Source organism: Phascolarctos cinereus, unplaced genomic scaffold, assembly GCF_003287225.1.
Source record: "Phascolarctos cinereus isolate Bilbo 61053 unplaced genomic scaffold, phaCin_HiC Scaffold_2;HRSCAF=192, whole genome shotgun sequence".
Classification (NCBI taxonomy): Eukaryota; Metazoa; Chordata; class Mammalia; order Diprotodontia; family Phascolarctidae; genus Phascolarctos; species Phascolarctos cinereus.
This window is the reverse complement of record NW_027555625.1, coordinates 102,574,696-102,600,785: the sequence shown is the minus strand read 5'-3', so window position 1 is coordinate 102,600,785 and position 26,090 is coordinate 102,574,696. Positions and strand designations below refer to the sequence as shown.

General features: G+C 38.0%; 1 protein-coding gene across 3 annotated transcripts in view; it reads right to left on the bottom strand.

The window, feature by feature from the left end:
- Nucleotides 1–26,090, bottom strand: part of SPTBN1 (spectrin beta, non-erythrocytic 1) — a 273,410-nt gene that overhangs the window by 194,917 nt on the left and 52,403 nt on the right. For all 3 annotated transcript variants that reach the window (XM_020996260.2, XM_020996262.2, XM_020996261.2), the window contains exon 2: nucleotides 8,874–9,070. In XM_020996260.2, the coding sequence (XP_020851919.1) occupies nucleotides 8,874–9,021 (148 nt within the window). In that variant the 5' untranslated portion in view covers nucleotides 9,022–9,070. The remainder of the gene's footprint in view (nucleotides 1–8,873; nucleotides 9,071–26,090) is intronic.

Genomic DNA, 26,090 nt, shown 5'->3' with positions numbered 1-26,090 from the left:
AAAATGCCTATAGGGACCGACAGCTCTCCTACAGCTTTCCTTCCTCTGTCACCTCTTAGTTCATCTTTTTTTCCCCTCTTTTTAACCATTGCTCCTGGAACCCTAAACTTTTCTGACTCAGTTCTTGAGGTCCCTCTTCTTCTCACACCAATGGTATCTCATTAGTAACTCTTTAATAAATAATTCTACCTTTGGCATCAAAGATGAAGACAGTCTCAAACTGCTCTCAAGGCTGAGAGGATGTAGCTCCCTGTGAGCTACAAATCACATGATGCCGTCCAGTTCTCAAATTCCTATTATCTTATCTCAACTGTATTCAAAATCTCCTTAAATACTAAATGTGATAATATTTGTAAAGCACTTAGCATAGTACCTAGCATGCTGTAGGTGCTATATAAATGCTTATTCCTTTCCCCTTCCCCTTCCTGGAGAAGTGCCATGTCTTATCTTTTCATTTCCCAGAGAACCTATTACATGGCCTTACACATAGCTCAACAAAGTTTTGCTGAATGAGTATTGAAAGCTAACTAAATGCAAATCTATATTATCTATAGTAGTTCTGAAAAAGATTTTTAGTTTTAGTGGACTTCAATCTCAAAATGAATCAGCAGTGTGACGTGGCAGCTAAAAAAGCCAATGTGCTCTTGGGCTGTATTAACAGGGAACAGGACGGTGATAGTTCCATTATAATCTGCCCTCATGTCTCACCTGGAGTACTGCGGTAAAATCTGGACACTACAGCTTAAGAAGGACACTGACAAGGAAAAGTACCTTAAGGACAGCAACCAGGAGGGTGAAAGGACTTGAGTTCATGACGTATTAGGATCCATTGAAGGAAATGGGCCTATTTACCTTGGAGAAAAGAAGATTCAAGGAACATCAGCACTGTCTTTGAGGGCCTGTCACTGGAAGAAGGATTAGAGTCCAGAGGTGGGGAACCTGCAGCCTTGAGGCCATATGTGACCCTCTAGGTCCTCAAGTGCCATCCTTCAACTGAATGTAAACTTCACAGGTATGGATTCAGTCAAAGGACAGCACTTGAGGACCTGGCCTTGAGGCTGCAGTTTCCTCACCCCTGGATTAGACTTTTTGGGCAAGAGGGCAGAACTAGGAGAAATGAGTAGAAGTTTTCAAGAAGTCGGGGCAGGTAGGTGGCGTTAGAGTCAAGAGGACCTGAGTTCAAATCTGGCCTCAGACATTTACTAGCTGTGGGACTCCGGGCAAGTCACTTAAGCTCGATTGCCTCAAAAAAACAGACCAAAAAAAGTTTTAAAGAAGTCAAGTAAGGCTTGTAATCAGGAAATACTTTCCAAAAATTAACACTGCCCCAAAGTGGAAGAGGTTGCCTCAAGAGGTGGTGGGTTTCCACTTCTTAGCGGCCTTCAGGCGGAGGCCGTACAATGACGTGTCAGATTTGTTATAGTGGAGACTACTTTGGTTTATGGATTAGACCAGATGGCTATTGAGGTCCCTTCAAAACCCAATTCTGGGATTCAGAGTTAATGGTCATTGACATTAATGTAGCGCTTTAAAGTCTAAAACAGTTTTACACAGATTGTTTTCTTTTTGAGTTTCATGACCATACTGAAAGTTAAGTAATACTGGTATTATCATCTCCATTTTTTTTTGGATGTCTCCTCACTGCCCACTGAACAAAACATAAACCTCTTAACTGATATTCAAGGTCTCCCAAATCTGGTTCCATTATATGTTTCCAACCTCAACTTATGTCAGAGAATCACAGTTTTAAAGATGGAAGGGCCCTCAGAAGTCATTCAATCCTACTCCTTCAAGTTACAGTTGAGGAAACTGAGCCACAGAATGGTTAAGTGACCTACCTATGAGCATATAGTTATTAAGCATCAGAGGTGGAATTCAAACCCAAGTCTAACTACAATTCCGGCACAGACATATATACAGGTAATTACACATACATATATGTACACACATATGTGCTTGTATGGGTGTGTATATAGATGTATATTGGTGTGTGTCCATCTATTTCTATATCTGTGTAGATAAAATAGGTAGAAAGATAGACGTTTACATGAAATGCCAAAATGAAATGCACAGACAAAATATATTGAAGGTGTTGAGCAAAGTACTTCATGTATGTGGACTGGAACAACCTAGTAAGGGAGGTTTTATTAACAGGTTCAAACTGAGTTGGAAATGGAAGGATGAGTAGGTGGTGGAGAGAAGGAGGATGAAGAGGGCAGATATCAATTAACTTTTGTGAATATCATTGCCCCGTGAAAAATTTCAGAGCTATTCAATAAGAAACGACACAGAGAAGGAACTTCAAGCTGCTAGTAATGAGTCTCTTGGGGCCTTTCTTTCCATTTTAAGCCGGTCAGACACAATCTTATGACTAAAAAGGCAGTTTGACATACAGGCTCAAGAAATCTAAGGGGCCTGCAGATATTTCCACAGGTATGACAAAAGTCACACCAGCTTTACTCTCGCCATATTTATGCAGCCATTTTCTTCATCTATAATTCATTTTAATCCATATATCCAAAGATAGAGCTCATTAACCCCTCAACTTCCCATAGATGCCTCTTGAAAAAATCCTTTTCTGTCATTTTAAGCCCCACCTCCCACCCCATATAAATCTAACTTATTATGGGCCCTTCAGAACAGATATGTACTAAGGAGATTAAGATTGAAGGCCATGGGCTGGGGCAAAAGGACAGAAGAAGTCTTGAGATATTATTTAAGTTTAAAACTGCACTAAGACTCTTGGGACATCTATAATGTCATCTTTTTCACACTGATTATGTAGGCAATGATTAGATGATCTTATATAAATCAATTAGACTATCAGTTCCTTGCAGGCAAAAACTTTCATCCATGTCATTTCCCTGCTTGAAAACATGCAAAGATGTCCAATTTCAGTTTTAGAGAATGTTCTCTTTCAAGTATATGCAGAGTTCAACCTCTTCACACAGTTGCCTTAGATATTTGACTGAACTGACTAACTAGGAGAGGGAAAAGATGCTTATTTTTTTAAAGCCCAGATTCATCAGCATCAAGAGGCAAGCTATTTATCCAATGTTCAAGGCAGGGCCTAAAGGGAAAAACAATAACAACAAAAATCCTGCGACCTTTTTTTAGATACTCATTAGAATTTAAATGTTCACATGGTTAAAATAGCCATTTAGTGACTCCTTAAAATATATGTAGAGGTTTAACTGGCATATGACAAAATCTTTAGATCTGCTTCCGCAGCTTTTTAGAACTTTCATTTTGACTCTAGGAAAAATATATTTTCAAAGAATCCAGATATATAAATGAAATCTCTGCACTAATTTATTAAATATTGTTTTAGAATACTGATCTAAATGGTCATCTTCAAAGGAATGCTAAGTTGTATGTGTGCACATGTTTAAATACATATTTCTTATTTTCATTTGCTTTAGAACTTTGTCTGACAAGTTCAATATATTTTGTCTGTGCATTTCATTCTGGCATTTCATGTAAAGTCTATCTTTTTACCTAATCTATCTACATAGAGATAAAACATTTATTTTCATATGCAGTTTTACAGTAGTAGAAACTGAGGCCCACAGAAGTTAACCAGATTGCCAGCAGTCAGACAGATAAACAGCAGGGCCAGTATTTGAATCCAGATGTGCCAGCTCCAAAGCTCTACTACTTACATTCATATTATAAATATTACAATTAGAAAATCAGATCATGAAGAGGCTTCAGAAACCAGCCAGGCCTAGTCCAATCCCTTTATTTTGAGGCCCAGAAAAGTGATGTGGGATACCTAGGCAAACAGGTCAGTAGTGGCAGAGTTGGACCAGGGCCTACGTCTGTCTCTGACAGCACACCATTTTAAGTATTCTTAGGTAGTTTTCTCTTGGCAGTACAGTCTTTCTTAACTTCCCTATAACATTATAAGCTCCTCAAGGTCAGGCATCATGTCTACAATTGCCTTTGCCGCTCCCTATAGCCTAGAAGAGTACTCCAGCACAAAATGAGAGCTCATAAATATTGATAACCAACAACTCCCAGAGTCATCTTCTGTTTTAAATTATAGTGAATTTTGTTATCCCAATTCCTCCACTAACATTCTCCCTCCTAAAACCTCTCTCTTCTGGGGAAAATAAATATTCCACCTAGAATTTTGAACATAAAATGAGCTATTCAGCTATGAATGCAAATTCCCTTAAAACAATCAATTTGAATCAAGTTAAATATTTTCTAAAAAAGCTTTTGAAACTCTGTGGACCATTTCACACATGTCCTTTTCAGCCAAATAACTCCAGAGGATTTCGAGTAAGAAGATCCCTTAAATATCATCTAGTCCCACTTTCTCATTTACAAACTTAGGGAAATGAAGCTCAGAGAAATTAAATGACTTAGCCAGGGTAAGACTAGTAATAAGAAATAAAGTTAGAATTTGAACCCAGGAAATAGGATCATAGGATTTCAAAGCTGGGGAGGACCCTGGATATTATCCAGTCAGACTACATCCAGTCCCATAAAGTAGTAAGTACAGACCCTGGATTTGAACCTTGACACCCAGTACTTTTTCCATTGTACTGTGTTAACCTCTGGAAGGAAAACAGTTCACATTCATAAAAAGACATCATTTACATAGGCAACTTTTGCTCTTGACACGTCTTAAGAGATCAAAGTTCTATATACTTTTCTTTCCAAATGAAGTTCTAATAAGCAAATAGCTCAATGCGTTCTAAGCTGCTTTCCCCAACACAGTATGTCCCACACAACTGTGGCATTTTGTTCAGAGGTCAGGAATGTGGCCATGCTACCACGGGGTGCGGGAAATCATTTACAGAATGCATCAAAATGACTTAGCAGCATATTGCCTCAAGGTTGAATGAACATGACATAATCTCTCTGCTACTCAAACACACTTAACTTCAGTGTTTCTTTCCCCTCCCTTCTCCAACCCCCCCCCAAGTCCTGCATTAGTTTTAGTTAGAAAAAGATCTCTACAATGCTGTGGGTCTTATCTTACCCAGTATTTAGTCCTTAGCATTCAAGAACAGTATGTATCAGATGAAATTTTTCCCCACTTTGAGGAAATTCCACTATTTAATATCCTATTGGGAAATTATGAAACAGAGAGTATGCTGACCTTGAACTCCTCACCCCACCCCCACCCTCTCTCCTGTCCCCCACTTAGAATCTTAAGACTTATGTTTCTGGCTACTTGAGTGAGTTGGCAGAGATAGGAATCAAAGTGATTACTTTTCAAGCTCAAAAGTTTCTAAGCAGCTAATAGTGTCTAACTGCATTTATGACCACAAAAATGGCCTTTCACAATTGATCTAGGACTAATTTCTGACTTTAAAAATATTGGGGGGGTTTTCTACACAATTACAGAGAAGCCACCTTCTCTTTGAGTTACCAAAATCCCACTACACTAAAAACAATTTCTAAATAATAATAATAATAATAATAATAATAAAGGAGCCAGGGAAACAGGGGGGAAAAATCAATAGAAACCAATTTTGCTACTATACGGTAGAAGGCCTTGTTATACAAGTATATAAGATAGCAAGGAATGTTCATTTCTGCCTATCTAACTAGAGATTCTACTCTTTAGCTCTTGTCCTGGAAACAGAGGGGCTACCAATAACAGATATTTTACTTCTGGACTGAAATAGGAAGTAACCATTCTTTTCTTCCACAGAAAACAGTCCTAGTGTCCAGGGAACATTTTCAGCTTTTCAACATAATGATTATAGTAAATTTTTTCTTCTTTTGAGGGGGAAGAGGAAGTTCAATCTTTGATTTCATTGGCATAGGGCACATTAGAATGTGAACTCCTTTAGATGAAGGAGCATCTTATATACCCAGTTTAGCACAGTTTTTCACATACAGTAAGCACTTAACAAATGCTTCATGCATTCATTCCACAAGTCGGGGGGGGGGAGCTGTACTACAGGTACTGTTATCTCGATTTGCTTATGTTCATACAACTAATGCCAAGAGTGGGAATTGAAACCATATCTTGACTTGAAGTCCAGGGTTCTATCTTCCCTGCCAAACTGAATAGCCCAATCTCTAAGCTGATTCTTTAGATGATTTATAATACATGAAATTATTTCTTATATAGAACTTATCCAGGCTAGATGGAAGGACTCTCTATTTCTTCTTTAATCCCAAATAATTCTTATTTTTCTTCTTAAAAATCCTGAACCAAACAACTTAAGACCTTATATGGACCTGCTCTTAGTCATTTCTCATATTCAGCACAAGTCCACAGGACTCAAAGAACAGTCCCAGAGACCAGTCAGGCAAAATTATCAACTATGTTGAAGAGATTTAGAAATTTTGGATTATTTTGTGTCTTCTCTTTAATTCACTGACAGTATTTTCAAAATATCATGGAATCAAGAGCCTTCATCTTCTCATGGTATAATTACAATTCCTTGTGTAATAATCTTCTGAATGTACTCTTGGGATTTCATCACCTCTCTACTGAAAAATATTTAATGCCCACTAACTTAAGTATTCACTCCTTAACCTAGCATTCAAGGCCTTCTGAGATGTGGTCCAATTGACTTTTCTAGCTTTACTTCATGGTACTCCATATTCCAGTTAAACTGGAATATATGTTCCCACAGTTTCTTTCTCCAGTTTTTGTGCATACTTTCTCTCATGACTGGAAAGGACCTCTCGCATCCCTATCTCCAACTTGTCAAATCCCTTAATTCAAGATCTGACTCTAATGCCACCTTTCCCACGAAAATCCCCCGATATCTCTTTTCTTAAATTTCTCACAATACTTTGTCTAGCCCTGTCTTTTGTTATTATCATAGTCTGCCTTGTGCCATACATATTTTATCCTCCCTATTAGATGGTAAGCTCAAATGGAAGACCTCCTAATTTTTCTTCATTTCATTTCCAGTTCCTAGAATAATGCCTTGCACATAGTAAGTGCTTAGTAAATATATGCTGGGTTGAAATGAATTTCTGTTAGACTGGAGAATACAGTATTCCACCTTCTAAAGACACTGGCCATTCAAGATCTTAGAATCATTTCATTTTCACCATGAACTCAGCAAGATATTGCAATTGTCAACACCATTATTAGGCTATACATCAAGAAAATATATTAAATTTCTAGAGGCAGCTAAGGAATCTCTGGGATTTGAGGAGAGATTATGGAAATCCCTTTAGAGGTAGAAGGCTGGACTACTAAGACCCTTCTTTCTGCCCTACAGATTGGTAAAATTATACTTTGAAAAGGAAATGGGATTTTGCTTTGGCTAATGGAGATTAACAAGTTCAAGAAAATGGTGGATAGGGCATCATTAACTAGATTTGTCAGAATGATTTAATAAATATTTCAAAAAGGTATAAAGGTCTGAGTCCTTCAAAAGACAGATCCAGGATCATAATTCACCACTAAGGGCTCATGATTAAGGGAGTAGTCACAAAATGTAGTGCCAGGTTTTTGATTAATGGGTCACTCTCTGATAGTACATAAATGAACAAGGAAAGTCCATTCATTCACTACCATTAAAACCCAACATTCTCAAGGTCAAGTTCCAGTATAACATGCTGAGATCTGTACAAAATACAGGAAGTATGTTTTCATTGTTAACAATAAACTTACCTGTTTAAACCAAGACTATAACACACACATTACAATTAAGGATTCCATGAGAAAACCAAAATCCTTCTCTTTTTATACCAAAAATATGTGACATCATTCTTATTTCATTTTGACTTCTCAAAGTGAAAAAAAAAGCTTATAAATATAAACACCATCAATTTCAAGATAAATTCTAACTTGGTTTACATTTAATTTTACAGTTACATCAAACACTAGTTTACATTTAATTTTGTGTTCAATGAACACAAAGTATAATATTAACTTAAAATCTTCAAATAATTATGAGAATTTTGCACAGAGTTTACTTGAATAATAATAGCTAGTATTTACATTGCACTTCCTGATTTTCAAAGTACTTTAATATATTATTTTATCCAAGTTAAACTTATAAGAAGATAAGATTTATAACATATTATAATGTAATTCATAATAGATAGGAAAATAATATGAATTCTTACAATAAAATTATAAAAATAAATATCTAAGTTGGGGTTAAAGGGGATATCTTTACAATTGTCAAGTATTATATATCATATAAAATGCCTGGGTGGTAGCTATATTAATGGGCAACAGCGACCTTGAACTCTTCTTCATAATATCTTCTGATACAGGCAGTCAGATTTACTCACATTATACATATATACATGTGAGTATGTATCCTTCACTGGCAACCAACTCATCAATGCTTCCTTGCAGCATGGAGGTGTCCTTCGGTTCTCAAAGGCCAAGTGAACAGAACACAAGGTCTAAAAGACTCTACCAAGCTGGAAGGGTTTCAAGCATAGGATCAGCAAAAAAAAAAAAAAACCCAACAAAGCTTATTCCCAGGAGAAGCTTTTTACCAAGGGACGAATTTCCACATAAGCTATCTAAAGCCCTCGGGAATTGCAATCTATGTTAACGGAAACTAATGAAACATGGATTCTTGAAATATTACACATACTCACATACAAACACACTTATACGTCCAGGTGATAATTGACTTTTCCAACCTCAGCAGTAGTGAGAACACATCTTCAATCATATCTCACTGTTTTGGTTTTTGTCAGTTAAGAGGTTACAAGTGATCATTAAAGCTTCCCCAAAACAGAATGTGCTGTTTAGTGAGGTTTTAAGTTCCCTCTTAGTCAAAGTGCTTAAGAAAAATCAGAATATGCACCTGTCTGAAAAACTATAAAGATCACTGCACAGGCTAGAAGGCCGTACCAACCGACCTCCAATTCCCTTCTTACGCTGGGCTTTTATGATTATAGATATTGAGATGTGTTACCTGCTAGAGCCTTGATGCGAGAGCGCTCAAACAGCCTTGCTGAGCTGTTTTCGTTGTCCCAGTCATCCACGTCCCAGCGGTTGTTGACATCGCTGTACTGTTGTTGGATCTCAATGTTGTCATAGTCTGTGGCTACTGTGGTCGTCATATTGAACCTTCTCAACCGCCCTTAGGCATCAGCTTCTTCTTACAAAGGTCTGTGAGGAAAACAACGTATATTTAGCTTTTCACAGAGAAAACAAGAAATGTCTAAGTCACAATGAAACCTCTCAGATAGACCTTCCACATTTAACAGGCAAAGAAATGGAAGCCTCCAGAAGTTAAATGATTTGCCCAAAGACAGCTAGTTAATAGCGGAGTTGAGACATCCAGTTCACCGTTCTTTTACCACACTATCCTTTCTAATATCAAAGCCAATAATTTGTTTTGAGTAAGGCTACCTTCCTCAATCAATTAGTACTCATATGTAAACAGCATTATAATCTGTTGGATTTCCCACACACCTTGAATTTCATAACAGAGATCCAGGCACAATCAGCATTCTCATTGAGGTAATGGTTATCAAAGAATGGGGTCTTGGGATAAAATAATGGAACAATACCAAATGTTGGTGAATATTCTAAATGAGTAGCTTTCATGGGTACTACATATGTTGTTCAACATGATCACAAGAAGAAAGAGATAGGGACTGGCCCTGTGATTACACTGGTCTAGGGAACTCCCATAAAGATGTGTCCTCTGTTAATGCAGGTCACTATATTCTCTACAATTTGTAGTTTTAGAGACCCATCTAGGGCACTTGCCTAGGGTCACAAGAGAAGGGACGGGAACTTGCAGTTATTAAGCATCTACTAGGTGCCAGGTACTATGCTAAGTGCTTATGATTACTATTTCATTTGATCATCACAACAACCTGAGAGGTAAGTACTATTGTTATCCCCATTTTACAGTTGAAGAAACTGAGGCACACAGAAGTTAAAAGTGACTTGCTCAGGGTCATACAGCCAGGATGTTTCTGAAATTTGAACTCAGGACTCTCTTATTCCAGTTCCAGTGTTCTCTTCACTGTGCCACAAGGTCTTTCTAGACCTAAGGCTTACTTTCTATCCACTATGTCATATCAACTCTCTCAAAAGAAGAAAACTGCTCCTTTTTTCCTGCGAGGTAAAAGAATAAGAACTTTTTTTGTTCCTTTTATTAGAAAAGCTGATTGCCTGACACTGTTACTGAGAATTTACCTGGATTCTCATTTAGTGAAAATGCATCAAAGTTGAGTGGGGAAATAGCATTATCCTGGGAGTAAAGAGACGTGGGTCCTTGTCCCTTTCTACCAGTGATTTTAGGATGCAACTCAGTCCCTCAACTCATCTATATCACAGCTTCTTTATGTACCAAATGGGAACCAAAGATTTAGGGCTACGAGGGAACTTAAGAGATCACTTTGTACCACCCCCTTACTTGGTCATTCCATTGATGAGGAAACTGAAACCAAGATAAGAGAAGTGACTTGCTCAAGGTCTCAGAGTCAGAAGTGACACTTCAACCTGGGTCCCCACGATGCCTAGTTCAGTACTTTTTTCTACTATACCATACTGACAGCAAACAACAAAACAACCACTTCCACATGCCATGGGTTTTATCAACCATCCTTCTTCCTTCCAGTTACTGTGAAAGGAATTAACCATTTCAGATAGGTGGGACAATGAATAGAAATGGGACTTGCAGTCTAATTGTGTTCAGTTCTGGACTCTTGCTAGCTCTGTGACTCTGGGCAAGTCACTTAACTTCTATCCACCTCAGTTTCCTCATCTGTAAAATAGGGCTAATAATAGCACCTACCTCCTCCCAGTGTTGTGAGGACAAAATGAAAATATTTGTAAAGTGCTTTGAAAACCTTAAAGCATTATATGAATGATAGCTATTTTTCTCCTAAAAACAAGAAAATAAATCAAAAAGCAACAAGCCATGCATGTGAAAAAGATCCAGCTTTCTTCTTTCTTACCAAAAATAAAACAATGCAAATTATTTCATATTTAGACATATCACACCATATTTGGTGTCCACCATAGCCAGGTTTCCCCAGTAAAGCAATTATACTTAAAAAGAAGATTTGTACCTAAATTTATTACACATAATTGGTGACAAGCACACCCAGCTTCTTTCTATTCAAGAGACATGTGGCTCCTTGTCTTTTTGTGTTTAAAGTACTCTCCCACACATCCTCCCGGCACATTGCTGACACTAACACAGTTCTTCACAACAGCCCTAGTGAAGGACATCACGAGATCTAGGCCTCCCTCCTTGCAAATGTGTCAGAGAAGCTCAATGCCTGGTTCCAGTCTTTTCTCAGCTTATTGGCAGGGGAGAGTCAGAGCCCTGAACTGTAGATGTACAGAGAGAATCAATTTTAAATGAAATCCAACTTTCTAGTTTTATTGATAAGTCAATTTTAAACCAAGTCAGTATTTTTAGAGGTCAAAGGAATAGTAGAGATGTCTTATTCCAACCCCCATCATTTTATGCACCAGGAACCTGAAACCTAGAAAGGTGAAAATACATGTAAATTCACACTGGTAGTTAGTGATAGGGCCTCAGTTTTAGCTTTCCTGACTCCCTCCTGAGTCTGGTAGGTACGTGCATCAATTTGTATGTACCAATTGAACTCAAGGATATTCCATCTCCATGACGCCACATTTCCCAATGGTCAAGAACAAACAAAGGAGACTCCAAACCCACATATCCTAAAAGAACTATTTAAACTCAGAGCTAATAGCAAACTTGTTTGGACAAACACGGGCAACTCTGCCAAACCCAACTTGAAATGAAAGTAACAGAAAAACTCCTGCCGTGATTTGTTTCAGCTATTTGGTGCCACCTGGTGATAGAGGAAAACAGACCATGTTACACCCTCAGCAAGTGCTCCTTAACCAACCTACTGTCCTAACACCTCTCTGCAATGGCTGAGATGTCCCATATGGTTGGCTAAGACACATTAAGGCGTTTTCCCACCTGAGTCTGTTTTCACTCCTGGCCAAAATAACTCACATAATCACTGGCCACTGTCTTTTCTGCATGACATTAAACCTTTGTGTTAGTCTAAAAGAATCACGTGGAAAACTTTCAGATTGACCTTCTTCCTCTCCAAAATGTCTCGGCCTGATTGCTGCCATCAAAGATGCACAGGTGATTGGCAATCTCAGATAATAACACAGTTTCTAGGTATGTAGGAGTAAAAGTATCTGATGGTAGACTAGGCAGCTTATGGAATAGGGAGATTAGGAAAAGAACAACATGGTACAGTAAGAAGCTCACTGAATGAAGAATTGGAAGGTTTGTTCTATTTTTGTTTCTTCAACTAGTTCTAGTTCAGTGGCCTGGTACAAATGACTTTAGTTTTTTTAAGTCACAGTCTCCTTATCTGTAAGGTGAGAGCATTATACTAGGTGACCACTAAGGCTCTACAGCTCTAAAATTCTATTCTGTGAATATCACACACTCCTCTGGGCTCCAGGCATGTGTCAGCATCCTAACTGGCTTTCTATAGGGCTTTAGATTTAGCAAAGTACTTTCCATATACTGTCTCATAGGTTCTGTAAGAGCTGTTTACCACTTAACAGAGGATAGCCTTTTCTCCTGAAGGGCCTATTTAATTCGTAACCAGTTATAAAGATGGACAGACAGGGTTGTCTTTTCTAGGTGAACTGTCCCAAATGAACATGTCAGAAATTTGCTTTAATAGTCTGAAGGTTAATCTGCACTTTCCACATGGTGTTGAGAAATAAGATAGCTTGGTAAGGGAAGGTTAAAAACTCATTGCCTAGTGATTTCAGAATTAAAGAAATCTATATGCTGTGGTAAAAATGTAGTCCCTATACTTAAAGAATTTGCAGTCTAGAAAAGAGAGGAGACAAATGACTAAAATACAAACTATGAATTGATTCTGTGCCTAGGAAAGATCAGCATTCAAGAAGGAAGGAATTCGATTCAATTCAATAACTATTTGTCTATCTACGCGGATGGGGGTATCAAAGTAGATGGAGTGGCACTTCAGCTGCAGTTGGAAAGAAAAGAAATTCAACAAACAGATGGTAGGGGGAATCTTTTAAAACTGAAAGATAGAGTAAATGGCATTGGAAGAGGACAGGAAGGACAGCAAATGGTACTATTTAGCTGGAAAACAGATTTACTGAAGGGGAGGGAGTAGTGTGGTACAATGGAGGAAAAAATTGGCTTTGCAGTCATAGGAACCAGGATCAGATTCCATCTCTGAGCTTACTGCTTGTGTAACATTGGGCAAGTTACTTCACCTATGGGCCTAAGTTTCCTGATGTGCAAAGTGAAGGGGTTGACCTAAATAACCTATGAAGTCTCTTCCATCTCTACAACGATAATCTTTAGAACATAAGGAAGTCCAGAAAGGTAGGCTAGGGTCAGACTTGGGGGACCCTGAATTTTGGTGAAGGAGATTATATTTTATTCAGTAGCTAATGGGGAGCCACTGAAAGGTTCGAGGAGGCAGGGTTAGTGATATGATCAGAACTGTGTATTAGGGCAGTGGTGTGAAGATTGAGGGAGCAGAAAATATTATAATGGCCCAGATTAGAGGTAATGAGGGTCTAAAATAGGGTAGTGGTAATGCAAACAGACGGAGGAGATGGATAGAAGGCATTTCAAATGCATAATGGAGAGAACTAAGCAACTTATAGATGAGGGAGATATCTGCAGCAACTGAAACACATCTTTGGGGCCTTTGTTGACAATGCAGTTTTAGGCCCAGTAGACCAGGGGTGTGACCTAGTACAGAAATTCCTATGTTCTTTTTTCCAGTGCTTTGTGGAGTCTGTTTCACCTAAATTTAATCATCATTATATTCCTTCCTTTCCCATCCATCTATATCATACTGTGCACACAGGGTAATATCAAGATACATATAATGCAAACCGCAAAAGGCTGAGAAGCCCATTTTTATCATTCCTGCTCAATCACATTTTCTTTGAACATGCAGTTTCCAAGAGGAACAAAGAATTATGAAAAAGCAATATCGTTTCCTGCTTCAACAAGCCAACACTAATTTTATTTCTCCAAACAGATGGACCAAGATAGAGGTAGACGACACAATTTTAATCTTAGCCTAACAAGGCAGAAAGACTTCTGCGACTGGGGCCAAAAGTGTTGACTAAGTCATAACATTAGGAAATTGACTAGTATTTTGACTGAATGTTGAGTTGTTTTTCAGTCATGTCTGATTCTTTGTGACCCCATTTGGGGTTTTCTTGGCAAAGATACTGGAGTGGTTTGCTATTTTCTTCTCCAACTCATTTTACAGATGAGGAAACTGAGGCAAAGAAGGTTAAGAGACTTGCCCAGGGTCATACAGTTAGTAAGTGCCTGAAGCCAGGTTCAAACTCAGGAAGAGAAGTCTTCCTGACTCCAGGCCTGGTACTCTATCCAGGGTACTGCCTAGCTGCCCTAACTGGTATTTTACCATTCATTTAAAAAAATCATTCTGTTCTATTTTCTCTGGCTACCATGTCACTCTCAATTCAAAATCACTGACTCCCCTTCAGACTGACACATTTTGAAAAGGGCACATAAATCAAATGTACCATCTTTAGTCCATACATGATACAGCAAAGGTAAACATAAAAATGCAATCTTAGGAAAAACAGATTTAGAACCCAAAGGAGCCTCTGAGGTGATCTAACCTTCCTCTCTAATTTTACAGGTAAGGAAACTGAGACCTAGAAAAATTAAATAAGATGCTCACGGTCATACAACTGGTAAATCTGAAGACAGGTTTTCTTATTCCATATCCATAGCTCTTTCTACTACTGAAACCAAGCTTTTTGTCTTTCCTTTCCATTCCCCAAATTACCGATCTACAATTCTATGCTATTTTCATCAAGCCATCCCTTTTGTCTCTATCTCCATCTTTTACTGAATGACTAGCATAAGGCATCACTACTGAAGAAGCATAGCCAAGGTAGAGCCATGAAAACAGGCAAGAGGATCAAGCAATATTGGGACATGAGTAATAGCAGGTGCCACCCTAATCATAGCTATTTATTTACAGCTTTTGTTAGAGAATATGCTCTGCTAAGTGTTCTAAGGAGCTAAAAAAGACATGTTCTTCTGTTTCCAGGGAGCTTATATTCTTACTAGAGGAAACCGTACAGGGACAGACTTACATCTTGTATACAAATCTTCAAAAAGCTTTTTAAAATCTAGTTTTTATGTGTGTGTGTGTGTGTGTGTGTGTGTGTGTGTGTGTGTGTGTGTGTGTTTTAAATTTAGTTTAGTAATGTTATTTACATGCCTTATTTTGGCTAAGCTAGAGAGAGGGAAGGAATCAAGATAAAACTAAATCAAGTATAAAAATTGGTCAATCTTTTCTTCTCCTGAAAACGGCATTTTTTTAAAATAAAAAAGACACTTCTTGATTGTATGCTCATAGATTTAGAGCTTTCAGAAGGGAGGCTCATTTAGCCTAACCCCCTCTTTTTAAAGATGAGGAAACTGAGGTCCAGGGAAGTCAGGCAACTTGCCTAGATATTCAGTTCCCTTCAAAAGCTGGTAAGAGATTAAGATGAAGGTGACCAACTTCTATTGGTCCTTTTTGAGGAGGGAAACCATATGTCAACAATTACTTTCACAGAATTCACAGTCCCAAATGTTCTGCTAACACTTAAAATCCTCCCATTCTACACATAAAAGCTAGGAAGATGTATGTACTTGGCTGCTGGCTTACTATCTTTTTTTTTTGGTGAAGCAACTGGGGATAAGTGACCTGGGTCACACAGCTAGTAAATTTCAAGTGTCTGAGGCTGGATTTGAACTCAGGTCCTCCTGACTCTAAGGCTGAATCTCTCTCTACTTTGCCACGTAGCTGCCCCTGGCTTGCTATTTTAATCAGTCTTTACTTCAAAAGACCCACCTTCTTAACAAAATCAGTCAGAAATCTGAGTCCCACCCCAATCTATTCAACTTTTTAGGAAGTGGAAAGCAGGAAATAATTATATTGTTTTTTCTATCTTCTCCAGCTACCATGTCACTCTCAGTCTAAAATCACTGACTCCCCTTCAGACTGACATATTTGTTTGTCATTTGCTTGCTGCCACATTCCTAGGTCACATAGAATTTTTAAAAAATTCTAGACCTCTGAGTTCATTCAATGTGGGACATTCCTGATTTAGATTTTCATTCCACCAATGCAGACTGGACAACCAGGCTCTCACTCTTAGACAGCCAGCTGGAGTAATGAGAGTTTAAATGACTTGCCCATAGAGATACTATTGGTATGTGTCAAGGGCATAATTTGAGCCCGTGACTTTCTTACTCCAGAGCTGTCATCTAACCACTAAACCACACTATCTTTCCATGTATAAAATATTAGAAAGCAGAAAAAATTTCCATAGATAACAGAATTTGTAACCACAGCATGTGCTTAAGAAGGGTACCATGACCTGCATGTGACTAGGGACTACAGTCCTGCTATTGTTCAAGTTCATTTGATTTAAATGGAGTAAAATTCTGATCCTTCTCATTGTGAAGTTTCAGTATACAAAACACCAAAATTTATCTGCAAAGACCTTGTCCAAGTGCATCTTGGCTTTAAGAAAAGCTAACAAAAATCCAAATTTTCACAGTCCATTTTACAAAAGGATTGTTCACTTAAAAAAAAGGATTACTTTGAATAATTAGGCCCTTCTATTTACTGAGAAGAGGATTCCATTTACATTCACCATTCAGAACACATCTGCTATATAAAGGTGCATCTGTATAGAGAGTTCATAGGATGATAGATAGTGAGAGCTGGAAGGAGCCCTGGAGATCATTCTTTTCTCCAGCCTCCTCATTATAAAAATAAGCACACTTGGGTATAGAGACAATAACTTCCCCAAGTCACACAATTACAGATATGAGAACAGTTAGGAACTTGGATTATCAACACTGAATCTTGAGAATACTTTCTATATAAAATGTAGAGAGCTGAATGGTTCTGAAACCTCTAATGCGTATTGATATTCATGATACAACTTTTATCACACACCCAAGTTTTTATAACACATGGGTTAATTAAGGTTAATTACTGAGAGGGCAGCAACCTCTCCCCTGCCTAGGGACAAGGCTCACCAAGCCCCACTGGGCTCCATCTAGCTCAAAAGAGGCACGCTCATCTCCATTAAGTAAAAGAAGACTTGGGAGAAGTTGTTGCCTTAGGCTTGGATTGCTACATAACCCATTTCTTCAAGCTGAAGAATTAGAACACAGAATGGTGATGGTGAAAAAGAACTGGTTTTTAAATAAGAAAACTTAGGTTGGAGTCCCTGGCTCTGATATTTCTTAGCTGTGTGACCTTGGGTAGGTCACTTCATCCCTCTAGGTCTCAGTTTCCTCATCTTTAAATAGAGTTTGGGAGGGAGGAATTTGGACTGTATTTCTCTGGTCCCTTTCATCTCTTATATTTCTTGATTATGAGTGACTCTCATATCCATGTAAATTTCTGTTCATCTTGCCTTGAGCCTTGCATGAAAATATTTTACAGTGAGCTCCTCTTCACGTATCTATTGAACAATAAATTGGATGCTTCCTTTAGGGTGTGGGTGGCAAAAGCTATGAAAGGTTTTGTTGTTTTTTGTTCTTGGTTATGTGTTTACATTCAAAGACTAAACATAGCCCAATGCTATAAACTTTCTTTCCTAAACATCCTTATATGACATTTCTGCTCCAATAATAAAAGAAACTGTCACAAGCTTTACTCTCAACTTTAAAAACAGCAAATACTCCAGGGACAAGTATTTTGTGTGTTTTCTTATTTCACTTTGTTTTTCTTTAATAGAGCAAATTACAATCAGTCTCTACCCCCTCCTAAACAGCAAAAATAACTTTTACTGAAAAGGAAGCAAATTTTAAAAAGGCAAGCAGTATGAAAACAATGAAAAGTATTCATTTTCTAAATATTATTTCATATTACTTCTCTACACATATTCTCCCTGCTCCCAATTCCAGTTCAAAAGTGACTGCTTATTCTTCCCTATAAAGGTCATTCTTTCTCATACTCCCATACCTTTTGAAAAGGGGCACTTCTGGTTTGGACTACACCCCCTCCCATTCCTACTTTATAGAATTGTTAGTTATCCTACAAAGCTCAGCTTAGGTATACTCTACAAAAGTTCTTCCCTTAACCTCTAGCCTTTCACTGTCCAATTATTAGCATTCTGTCCCCTCTTGAAATTACTCTGCATATGCTTTGCATCTATATGTATTCATGTTGTACCCCCTTAATAGAATATAAGCTCCCTAAAGGTAGAAACTCTGTGTGTGTGTGTGCCGCGCGCGTGCGCGCGCATGTCTGTCTGTCTTTGGGCTTTGCCAGTACCCAGCAGAGTACCTTAAACACATATGTAGTGGACTCTTAATGGCTGATGAAATTAATTGAATTGTACTACACAGTTTTGAAATAACATTCTTTTTCACATTTATCATGGCAGACACAAGTCCAATACAACACATGCTGATTTATAGCATGGATGACCTAGAATAAATTTCGATACCAAAGGAAAAAAATATCTGTTGGGGAAATAAAAGTAAGGCAATTAAATTCAGCAACCATTTACTAAGTGCCTACTGTGTGCAAGGCAATTAGCTATGACCCCATGCCACTTTAAAGTTTTAGTTACATATGAAAATCATGGGGCAGCTAGGTGGCACAATGGATGGAGTGCTGAGCCTGGAGTCAGGAAGACTTATCTTCCTGAGTTCAAACCTGGCTTCAAACACTTCCTAGCCATGTGACCCTGGGCAAGTCACTTAATCCTCTTTGCTTCAGTTCCTCATCTGTAAAATGACCTGGAGAAGGAAATGGCATAGCACTCCAGCATCTGCCAAGAAAACCCCAAATGGGATCACAAAGAGTCAGACACAACTGAACAATAAACGGAGATCATAAATAAATATGGATCATAGAACTACACTGTTACAAACTGAGATAAACAGAGGCATAAACTCTCTTGACAAACCTCATCCTGCCAAGTGATACACATTTAAGCATCAGTGGAATTTACCCAAGAAAAGCTACATTGTTTTGCCTTTTCCCCCACCGAAGTACCATATATCTTATAGTTTAGATTATCATCATTTTAACTTCTCTGGGCTTCTGTTTATTCAGCTCAAATGAAGGGATTTTACTAGATCTACTAAGGTTCTTCTAACTTCTACCGTCTCAAGAGTCTATATTCTAAACCGCATTTTTAAAATGATATAAAGCAACAACAAAAAAGTCAATCTGTATGCCTTTATATCTCTAAACTTTAGGTGTGAATTTAAATGCTGTGCCCTGCATCTGTGAGGTCTAAGTCTATGGGGAAAAAAAGTCATCGAGTTGATTGTTTAATTTATGTCTTATCACCACCTAATTGGCCAGAGCTAAATGCTTAAATACCATTCACCATTAAATGCATGGCTGTCTTCACAGTTAAAAGCAATCTCTTGTCACCTCCATTTATAAAGAAGACTAACTTTAATGCGATAAACTAACTCAAGACAGGCTTAGCACCGTTGAAGGTCTTCAGTGCCCCACATGGGAGTCTCTCACTCACTTATGATCACTGGGGACTCAAACATCATTCCCAGACTGTTCTCTATTACATGAAATTTCAATTCTGTCAGTGTTGCTCCCAGAATGTCAATCTTGGGCTATGTTTAGTGTTGTAGTGCCTCATTCTTTGTGAAGTTGCAAAAGACAGTTTCATGTGCCCTACTAGTGTGGCACAGTAATACTGTACTTTAAATGTAGAAATTGGCCCACACCCATGACTAAAACTAGTCTCTTAAACATGTCCAGGAGAATTCTTTGTTTGTGCATTTGTCCAAAGAGGATTAATGCCACCTAATCTGCCTATTTCAAAAGTTGGATAATTATGAGGATTTAAAGAAAAAAAGGGATTTTATAGCATTTGAAAAAATATAATTCAGTATAGAAATATGTAAAACCATGACATGAAGATTACATTTTTTAAAACTATAAAATAAAGTGTTCCATTGACAGAGAATTTAGGGATGGGTTGGGTTTGGGGGAGAAGGTGAATTTTTACAGCAGAATAAATGGCAAGCAGCTTTTTATCCAGACCAATTTTAGCAAAGGAGGAATGCCTCTAAGAAATTCATTTTCAACTGCCTGTTAAATAAATATGGGGTCATATTTATATAGGCATAAAGAGAACCTTCACCATAATTTTCTCATAATCACATCTGGCTTTGCTTCATAACGTTTGTATTTATTTTGAATGTGAAATATTTACTTTTAAATAATTCATTTCCTCTTATAAATGTACTAATCTCTAGGCTGTCTCATGTTACTCAAAATATTACCCAGAAATCTAAATCTGGAGACATAACCTGCCTCTGAATGGCAATTCAAACTATTTCCATTGCCTGAGTTAACACTTAAGGGACAAACTATAACAACGCTAGATGTGGGTTGATATTTACCAAAAATCAATCTAAAATCTGAACCTTTTCAAAGCAATAGGAAGCTGGACTTGAGGGACTTGTCAAGGAAGAACCATTACCTTCCAAGAACAATACCTCATTTCAACAGGTTTAGAAGCTCATACTCTTGTGACTAGTTAAAATCTCATCATCTTGAAAAATAAAAACATTCAATTTCACATAAAAGTTGAGTAATATTAGTCATGACCATCATCAAAAGCCAGGTAACAAGGCAGTCTCAGAAGATTCAGATAAAATTATTCGTGGTTTTTAAAACCTCACTGACATTTTATATTAAGGAAGAGAAAAGCGTTCCTTACTGGAAAATCCATATCTGTGTGATGGTAAAAAGAAAATATAAGAATTATAATAACGATATGATACATTTATAAAAGCCCTTTCTCCAAATTCAAAGCCTACCCTAAACAACTCTTCATAAGATAAGCAATGTGTATGTGATCTTTCACATGAAGGAAAACGAAGATGCTGCTTTCCCAGTCAGTAATGTTAGATGTACCCTGACTTGTTTTTTCCTGGAATGGGGACTCACTGTTTGCATTGAGATAGCCACACTTCTCAATATCCTTTGTGACTAAAAGCATATATATATATATATATAAAACAGCTTGTTGGTGGGATGGGTTTTGTGTGTGTGTGTGTGTGTGGTGTGTGTGTGTGTGTGTGTGTGTGTGTAAAGATAAATGGCTCATGCTGGAATCAATCTTTGATTTAATTAGCACTATGCTTTATGTAACTTACTAAGCTACTATAATTGCTCACATATTCAGATTGGAGAAAACCTTTTTTTATACAGACTCTACCCTCCCTTCACTACATCCCCATTCTACCCAGCTTATTTTATAGAAGAAGAAAGTAAGTACACAAAGTCATTGGGAATTTTGAGGCCATGTTGTAGAAGACCTGAGATTAGAATTTGCCAGGCTTCTTCTCAACTTCAACAGGAAACCAGTTGATTTCCACTCCTGCTATTAAGTAGTCAGGCTGTCAATTAGGTTACACAGCAAAGGAAATGAGCATCTTTTTTTGTTGTTATTGTTCTTGACAAAGTCAAAAAACTCATACTTGTGCAACAGGACCAATTCAACCTGAAATTTTAAATTATTTTTGGAGGGATCTTTAAAAAGTTCCATATATAAAAAAGAATGCACATTCTCATAATTGAGTATTTATAAAGTTTTCTTGATTAAGTACAAGATGAAAGACATCTATCCTTCTACTTAAAATGTGCTAATATACCAACATTCTCTTTTCCAAAATGCCTACAAGACAACAACAATAGGGGCTTTGTTTTCCTTACCCCCAAAATCTTTCAAAGCATTAAGCTGCTTCCTGTGTGAAAGTTGACTGCAACGATGACAAAGATTGAGCTGGAGAGTACGGAAAATTAATGCGCTTCCAAAGAACCAATTTCTTTCATGGTTATAGTCAGGAGTGAAAATCAGAGGCTTACCACCTAGTTCTTGAATTCTGAGTAGAATATGAATCAACTCAAAGTTGTCCTTTGTGCCATCAAAAATCAAAGGCCAAACCAGATGAACATGTAATTAAGGAAGGTTTTTAATCACATTAACTACAAAGTACAAGGAAGTAGCTGTTCATGATCAGTCATGTTCAATTACATGTGATCTTAGGGAATATGGATAACAGATGTAAATTACCCCAATATATATGTTTATTTATAAATCACAAATTATAAATATGGTATAAATTATAAACATCTATTTATAAATGTAGGCAGCTTTGAATCATGAAGACTCATCTTCATGAGTTCAAATCTGGCCTCTGACACTTACTAGCTGTGTGACCCATAGCAAGTCACTCAGTCCTCTTTGCCTCAGTTCCTCATCTGTAAAATGAGCTAAAGAAGGAAATGGCAAACCACTCCAGGATTTTTGCCAAGAAAACCCCAAACAACTGAACAATTTATAAATGTACTATCATGGACATGGGATGGGGTATTGGACTATTGAGCCCTATTGTTAGAAGCATTCTCAGAATACTTGGCTGATGCCAGGAGATTATTACTGCATCCTCAAGACTTAGCACAAGGGCTTGCACATAGTAAGTGCTTAATAAATTACTGAATGAGTGAATGTGATTCCTACATGGATTTTGAAAACTGTAAAGGCATTCTGTAACTGGTACTAGTCCACTAACTAAAAGGTGAAGAGGAGCCTCTTTGATTGCCTAAGGAGCAGGAATTGGGCTCCATTCAAAAGGCATTAGTCAGCAAGGGCCCATCCCTTGGTCTGTCTTTTTCCTGACTGGCATACTCAAGTGAAGAGATAAGGACTAAGTTGTTAATAAGGAGAGAAACCTTGGATTTCTATCTCCCCACCAAGGCCATCACTATGTGACCCATGAGCACATACACAGCTCTACTGCTATTGCTTCTATCTCTGTTGTGTCTATTCTTTCTCTTTTTTGGAAAAGGAGAATGGAGATGGCTATGATGTTATGAGCTTTGAAAGGTCAAGGAAATGAACCATAAGGAGGTCCAGGACAAAAGTCTATGCTGGGTTTTGTGGCCAACCAATCCAACAAGTCCTTGAGGACCAACCTTTGGGGCCCAGTTCAAGTAGAAATGCTGTTTGGAAGCGAACATGGTGGAGGAAATGCAATGTAAAAACTGTGTTATCAGGGCCAATTCTTCTCCTGAAATTGAGGTGGTATAGAGGAGAGTGTCCCCTCCCCTCAGATGTTTGGGGGTAAAGGAAGGTGTTTGTACTTATTTCCTTGCTATACCTTGGAAATAAACACCCCTTTTGTAAAAGCTAATTGATGCTAAGTGGTTAAATGAACCTGAGACATTAATTGTTGAGGATAACAGTTTATGTGGGGAGCATGTCAGAAGGGCTCAAATCAATAACATTAAAGACACCTCAACTCCTCGTGAGTATCCCTAGTACTCTGAGGGGTGATCCTCACTCTAGATGAGTTCTTTATATTGCTATTTATGCTATAAAGCTTATATAAAAGATATAATTATTTTTAAAGCATGAAATTAAGATGAACTAATATTTCATCCTACAGTCAATAGGGAGCCACTAGAACTTGCTGAATAGGAAAAGGACATGGTGTGATATTTGCCTTAGGAAAATCACTTTGGCAGCTGTGTGGAGGACAGATTGGAGAATGGAAAGACTTGAGACAGGGAGATCAATTAGCAAGCTATTGTACTCAAGAGGTGATAAGGATGTGAAGTGGGGTAATAGCTGTGTTGACTAGAAAGGACACTGATGGAAGAGATGCAGAGGTGGAAAGGACAACAGTGGGCAAAATCTGGCTGTCACTACCTTTCCAGGCTTGTTAGCCCTTACACCTTCCTCCCCCCCACCTCACCCCACCGCTGCCACCCTATATACCCTTTGATCTAGTAACATTTGCCTCTTTGCTGTTCAACAAAAAAGATACTCCATCTCTTCACTGAGTATTTTCTTTGACTGATTCCTATGCCTAGAATGTTCTCCCTTCTTATCTCTGCCTCCTGGCTTTCTTGACATTTTTAAAGTCCCAATTAAAATCCTTCCTTCTGTAGGAAGCCTTTCTCAATCCTCCTTGATTCTAGCATCTTCTCTTTGTTATTTCCAATTTATCCTGGATAGATCTTATTTATACATATTTGTTTACAAGTAGTCTTCCACATTAGACTGTAAGCTCCCTGATAGCAGAGCCTTTCTTGTAATCTCCAGCGCTTTGCACAGTGCCTGATGCAAAATAGACAATTAATAAAAGTTTACTGACCATATGGTGTAAGGGAGAATGAGGAGCCTAAATAACCTGCCTGTCTGGCAGGATGTCAGTGCCTGCTACAGGAAGAGAGAAGATCATGAAAGGAGAAGGTTGGAAGAAAAAGACAATGTAGTACATCTGCAATACATGTATATTGCAAATCATCCATATCTAATCATACTGTTTGAATCCCTCTATTCTGCTCAAAAGGGCTCTTACTCACTTGCCACTACCCCAAAGCTACAGCCTGTCCTCTGAAGGGCCCTGCCAAAGCCACAAGGTGAACTGTGGGAGAGGTGGTGAATATATTTGGGTGAGGGTGGAGGCAGAATGTTCCCAATGGCACCTGCCAAGCTGTCACTATGGATATTGGGGTAGTACTTGGATTATAACTATATGAGGGCTGAATTCCTGGTCCAGAAGGAAGGAAATTGGGAACCCGCATAGTGAAAAGAGGGATGGAGTGTGGGAAGTGTTGAGAGATAACAGTGGGCATGGTTGTTACAGACACTTGGTAGGATGTAACCCATCTTCTCGCCTTCTTATTGGTTCATCAGGTATCCTCTTGGATCAGATAACAACCTCTTGGAGTCAAACCATCTTCCCTACCTTGTGTAAAACCTGGTGCTTGCTGAGGATATAAAGATAAATAGGGCACGATCCTTGCTCTCAAAGAGCTTACTATATAATTAGAAGAGGTAGGATGGGATGGAGAACCAGATATGTTCAGAAATATATAGAATACAAGGCATAGCAGAATATAGGAAGTAAATGTCCAAACCAACAGAGTGTTATGGAAAATCAGAATGGGAAAAGCTCATTTTCTTTGCAAAGGAAAGTGTTTGGGAGTGGAGGTACAGGTCATGAAAGGTTTTATAGAAAAGTGGTATCCGCAGTAGATAGAGCACCGACCATGGAGTCAGGGAGACTTGAGTTCAAATTTGGCCTCAGACACATAATACTTACTAGCTGTGTAACTACGGGCAAGTCACTTAACCCCAATTGCCTCACCAAAAAAAAAAAAGTCATATCTAAGTTGGACCTTCAAAGAAGGGAGGGAAATCAACAAACATGGATTTGCGGGGGGAGAAGAGTCCATTTCAAATATGGGAGTCGATGCCAGTAAAGGCATAAAGACAAAAACTAGCAGGACGAGAAAAGAGTATGGTTGAGTACACCCATTTGGCTGCAATAAAGACGATAGAAAGAGGAGTAACTGAAATATGGCTAGAAAAGAGAGCTTAGAGTTAGATTGTCGAGGGTCCTAAATGCCAGTATAAGAATGGAAAGCCACTGAAAGTTTTCTAATAGAGGGGGAGGAAACACTGAAGGATTTGGAAGACCAGTGAACTAAAGCCAACTTCCAAATTATTGAGAATTAATTGTATTTTATATTTTATCAGACTTGCTATTTTTTAAAAAGCCAAAACTTTAATTCATTAATCTATAACATTTAACTAAATGCACATTGAAAAGTCAGGAGGCACATGGATACCAGCTGTGTAAGAATTACAGAGACTAATTCCCATGGCACTAAATGCTTAACAACAATTAGACCAAAACTGGCTATAATCCTTAGCTGAACAATCATACTCCCAAATGTTAATTAATAGATTAAGGTCAACCTGGAGAGAAATCTCTAATGGCATGCGGCAAGGTTTTTTCCAGGACCTGGTTCCTGATTAACATCCTTATCAAAATTACTTGAAGACACAGAAGGCATGCATATCAAGACTGGAAATGACACAAAACTAGGAGGGATAGCAAATACATGAAATGATAGGTTTAGACAAGCTAGAATATTGGGATAAAACTAAAATGGATAAAATTCAACAGGTATAAATTTTAGGACCTATAATCAGATTTTTAAAAGTTAATCAATGCACAAATGATAGGTGACAGCCTAACAACAATGTGTGAGAAAAAACAAAATTTTAGCTCTTTTTAAATTCAATGTAATGAGACAGATACTAA